At 16.3% G+C, this 4,748-nt stretch overlaps 1 protein-coding gene across 1 annotated transcript, besides 10 other annotated features; it reads left to right on the top strand. All coding sequences in view use genetic code 6, as the record gives it.

Annotated features, from left to right (window-relative positions):
• Positions 1-177: 177 nt before the first annotated feature.
• Positions 178-238: a microsatellite.
• Positions 180-224: a microsatellite.
• Positions 239-261: 23 nt separating the features above from the next.
• Positions 262-320: a microsatellite.
• A 170-nt stretch (positions 321-490) lies between these two features.
• Positions 491-570: a microsatellite.
• A 2-nt stretch (positions 571-572) lies between these two features.
• Positions 573-646: a microsatellite.
• Positions 622-658: a microsatellite.
• A 1,444-nt stretch (positions 659-2,102) lies between these two features.
• Positions 2,103-2,156: a microsatellite.
• Positions 2,144-2,236: a microsatellite.
• A 1,136-nt stretch (positions 2,237-3,372) lies between these two features.
• Positions 3,373-3,441: a microsatellite.
• Positions 3,381-3,441: a microsatellite.
• A 26-nt stretch (positions 3,442-3,467) lies between these two features.
• On the top strand, positions 3,468-4,333 carry IMG5_021200 (short chain dehydrogenase family protein, putative; the record flags this gene model as incomplete). The annotated part of the gene is made up of 1 exon (XM_004039437.1): positions 3,468-4,333. A coding segment is annotated over one exon (866 nt), but the record flags the coding sequence as incomplete, so codon positions are not given.
• Between the last annotated feature and the right edge of the window lie 415 nt (positions 4,334-4,748).

Genomic DNA, 4,748 nt, shown 5'->3' with positions numbered 1-4,748 from the left:
GGAATTAAAATCATTATTTAAAAAACAGTAAAAAAATAAAATTAGCATTTTGATATTGCAAATATTTATTAATTTTATATAATCTATATAGTTTTTTTTTTTTTAATACTTAATTTATAAAGATTTCATATTTTAGCATTAGTTTTTTGTTAAAAATAAAATAACTGATTATTTCCTTTTAATTAATATTTTTTTATATTTATAATTAAATATTTTATATTTATTTCAGTATTTTTTTTGTTAGATTAAAATATTTATTCAAGTTTTTTGATATTTATTTATTATTTAAATTAGTTTATTATATTTATTATTTTCTTAAAAACTTTATAAATAATTTAATATTATTTAAATTTTTATCAAAGGTAAAAAATATTAAAAATAAAATTAATAAAATTTAAAATATATTAGTATTTTTTAAATATTTATTTTGAATTAAAATTCTGATGTTTACTGAAAATATACTTTACTATAATTATTTATTAAAAGAACATTTTATTAAATTAAATATAAAAATAAATAATATTCTTTTATAAATAAAAATTAAATTAAATATTATATTTTTATTAAATTTTAATAAACTTATATAATAAAAATAAATTAATATAAAAAAAAAAAAAAAAAAAAAAATTAATATTAATTTAAAAAACTAAATATTAATAAAAATAAGTTAAAAAGAAGCAATTGTGATATTTTGATATTTAATTAATATTTTATGTATAAAGTAAATATGATTTAAATAAAACACCAAATATTTTAATAATTTTTTCAATTAATTTTTTAATTTAAATATTTTAAAATGTTTTTTTCTAAATTTCATATATAAAAAATAAAAAATACAAAGATAAATAAAAAATAAAATATTTAATAATTTTAATTAAAAAAAAAATGAATTAAAAATAATGTCCTAATCATCCTTTAGAAAAAGCCACATTAATAAATATAACCGAAAATCCGGAATATGATTATAGATTAGGCTGTATTAAATGCTTATAAGAAAATAAAAAAAGCAACAATATATATCCATACCTGAAATATTCGAAAATTAAGGATCTAATTTTGGAGATTTTCCTCCTTTAGGAAAAAATATAAAAGATTAAATAAATTTTTTAATAAAAAAAGATTTAATTCAATAAATAAAATAGTTTTATGAAAAAATAGAAAAATAAATAAATTAATTAAAAGAAATTGCTTTAAAAGTAGTTAATTCCTGTTTTTCTGAAATTTAGTTTGTTTATAAGAAATATGAGGATATCGAGACTTTAAGTAATATAATAAAAAAGAGTTAAAATTTAGATATAGAATTAAATGAATTTATTAAATAAAAATATTAATAATAAAATGAAGTTGAGAAAGTTCTATAAAATAAAATTAATAATTTCTAATTTGAATTTAATTATATTAATTAATAATAAATTTCTAATTTAATTAATAACCTTAATACATTATCATTTTTAATCAAAAAGGATGTTTCTCATTTATAGATTAGTTTTTTGAAAACCATTTATAAAGACTCCTAATTATTAAGTATTATTAATCTAGAAAATAATATAACAGAAATATACTGCAAAGAGGCTTTAGGTCAAGTTTATAGTAATATAATCTTAGATTCCAAAAAAAATACTCATTTGTTTTTGAAATTTAAAAAGGAGTTTTCGATTTTGTTGTTTTAGGGCTAGTTTAGGATCAAAAAATTAATTAAAATTTCCCTTTTACAGATAATAATGACCATTTAAAGATTTTCGGGTAAAAAGGAGCATACTGTAATAAAATTATAAAAGGAAACAAAAATCTAGAATTCGAGGATATCAATAAAATATTAATGGAGGTCAGTATAAGTGAAAATAAACTAATTTTTAGTGATTTTCCGTATAAAAACATAATAAATTGTTACGATTTTTAATTTTAGGAATAATTTTAATATAGAGTTGGTATTGTTTTAGGCGGAAAAGATGAAGTTTTGGTTAAATTAGTCGAGGCTGTTTGCATAGAAGATGTTTTTGTGTGAAAAAATATTAGAATTGTTATGTTATTTATATCTTTACTTTAGTTTGTTTTTTATTTTTTACTCTTTTTTTTATATTTAAAAACTAAAGATTGTTTAGAATATAATATATATTTTTTTATATAAATATATTTATATTTTAATATAAAATATAATAAATTATGTATTCTATTATATAAAAAAATAAAAAATATAAAAATTTAAATATTTAATATATTTTAATAAAAAAATAAATTCTCCTATTAAAGTTAATCACTTTATAAAAAAATTATTTTAGAATCTATTAAAAAAATAAACTGAAAAAAACTTAAATAAAAATATAGAATAAAAACTATACTATTAACTTATAAATGGGTTGTAAATGAAGATTCTTGAGTGTAAGCCAAAAAATAAAAATCCAGTAATAAATACAAAGGTTTAAAGAAAAACAGGAAGAATATATAAAAAAGTAGTTAATTATTTATTTATTTAAAAAAAAAAACTAGACATATATATTTCTAAATAGAAGGTTCCTATACGAAATAAAGTTTTAACGAGAATTTTAGAGAAAATAATAATAAGTTTATAGTTTTAAAATATTATAACTAAAGTTTATATTTCCAAAATTTTTAGAATAAAATATTTAGTTTTTTTAAGTGAAAAACATAAGGATGTAAAAATTTTACATGAAATAAATATTATTCATAGAGATTTCACATTTAAAAATAGTTCATATTTAAAAAAATTAAAACCGACTTGCTATTATAGACTTTGGATATTCATATATATAAGAAGATCAAATTTTTTAATCGCTTTTAGGTACTTTAGCTTTTAAATCTACTTTAAGAATTAAAAAGAAAGAATTTACTAACTTAAAATTATATTTATGGACATTAGTAACTATTTTATACTATTTAATTTATTAAAAATTCAATTTTTAAGTTTAATTTAGAAAACTTTTTATAAATTATAGAAAATATGAAAAAAAAAATAGATTTTATGTAAGTTTTTTTTAAATAGTCAATAATTATTTTAAAAAGCTGATTAAAATAAAATCAAAATTAAAGATTTTTTTAGGGAAAAATTCTTTGAGATTTTAGAGGATATCATACAGTGTTTTGTAATATACTTAAATATCTGATTTATTTAATATAGTTTTAAAAAAATTTTTATAAATAAAAGACTAGAAAATACTAAGTTAATTGATTTTTATGATTCTAAGTTGAGCATTTTCATTTTAATATGTATAAAAAAGGAGTATTAAAAATATTTCATTGACAAATAATTTTTTTATTTAAAAGCGGAGAAAAATTAGGGAGATTAGGTGAATTTAAGAAATTTTATTATAATATATAATAATTAGTTAAAAGATAAAAAAATTGAAAAAGGGGAAATTATTTTGAATAAAAATAAAAAATTAATTGAAAAAAAAATATAAATATATATATTAATAAAAATAATTAATATTTATAAATGTAAAAATAAGCTGTAATTGTTTTCGGAGCATCTCGGGGTATAGGAGAAAATATGGCCTTTAATTTATTTGAAAAAAAAGGCTATTGTTTATGTATTTTAGGAAAAACATTACATAGCAGCTAAAATGGTAGTTTAACTGATTTAAAAGAGAAAATTATTTAAAAAGGAGGTGATTGTATTGCTATAAAATGTGATGTTTAAGATGAAAAATAGGTCTAAAATGCACTTGATACTGCTCGGGATTATTTTTCAAAGAAAAACGTGAAAATAACGTGTATGATATATAATACGGGTGCAATTTTACATGCTAAAGTTGAAGAAACTAACCTTAAAAAATACGATTTATTACATAAAGTAAATGCAAGAGGGTGTTATTTAGCAATATAAGAAACTTTAAAAATCTTTAGGGAAACGCCTGCATTAAAATGTACAATAATAGTATAATCACCTCCTATTTATTAAAGATTTTTTAGAGGAAAGACTATATATGCTATGTCGAAAATCGCTATGTCAGTACTAGTTAGGGGATTATCTTTTGAATTGGAAAATTCGAATATTTGCATAGTTTCTATTTGGCCAGCTACAGGAATCGAAAGTGCAGCGACGGAAAAATACGATAAAAAGCTATTAAGAAAAGCAGATATTATGAGTGAATGTGTTTTAAAAATACTTGAAGATGAAAATAAATAAAAATTAAATGGAAAATTTATAATTGATGAAGATTATTTAAGAGAAAAGGGTTATGAAAATTTCGAATAATTTAGGGCTTAAAAAAATTTCGAACCACCAAGAATGATGCCAAATACTTTTCCAGATTTGAAAGTAGATGAGGAAAAAATTGAAGTATTTAATATTAATAAACAGAGTAAATTATGATATAATGAATTTATAATTAAACAAAAAATTAATATTAAAAATAAATATTTTTTTAATTATTATATAATTAATTAAAAATATTATTTATAAATTTTTTAATATAAATATATGCATATAGATATAAAATATGTAAATATATTTTTAATATTTTTTTATATTAAAATTTCATATTATTCTTACAATAATTATAATATTTAATATATAACATATCATAAATAATTATATGTCAGTAAATATATATATTGGATTTTTTAAAAACACTAAAATCATATCTTAAATTTTTATTTTTTATTAATTGAAAAAATATCAAATTTTGATTTTTAGAATATATAAATTATTTTGTTAATAAATAAAATAAATTTTTAATATTAATAATTTTATTTATAAATGGAAAATATATATATATATATATTTT

Source organism: Ichthyophthirius multifiliis, assembly GCF_000220395.1.
Source record: "Ichthyophthirius multifiliis unplaced genomic scaffold scaff_1120509249659, whole genome shotgun sequence".
Classification (NCBI taxonomy): Eukaryota; Ciliophora; class Oligohymenophorea; order Hymenostomatida; genus Ichthyophthirius; species Ichthyophthirius multifiliis.
Note: the sequence above shows the minus strand (reverse complement) of the source record. Positions and strands in the feature narration are given on the sequence as shown.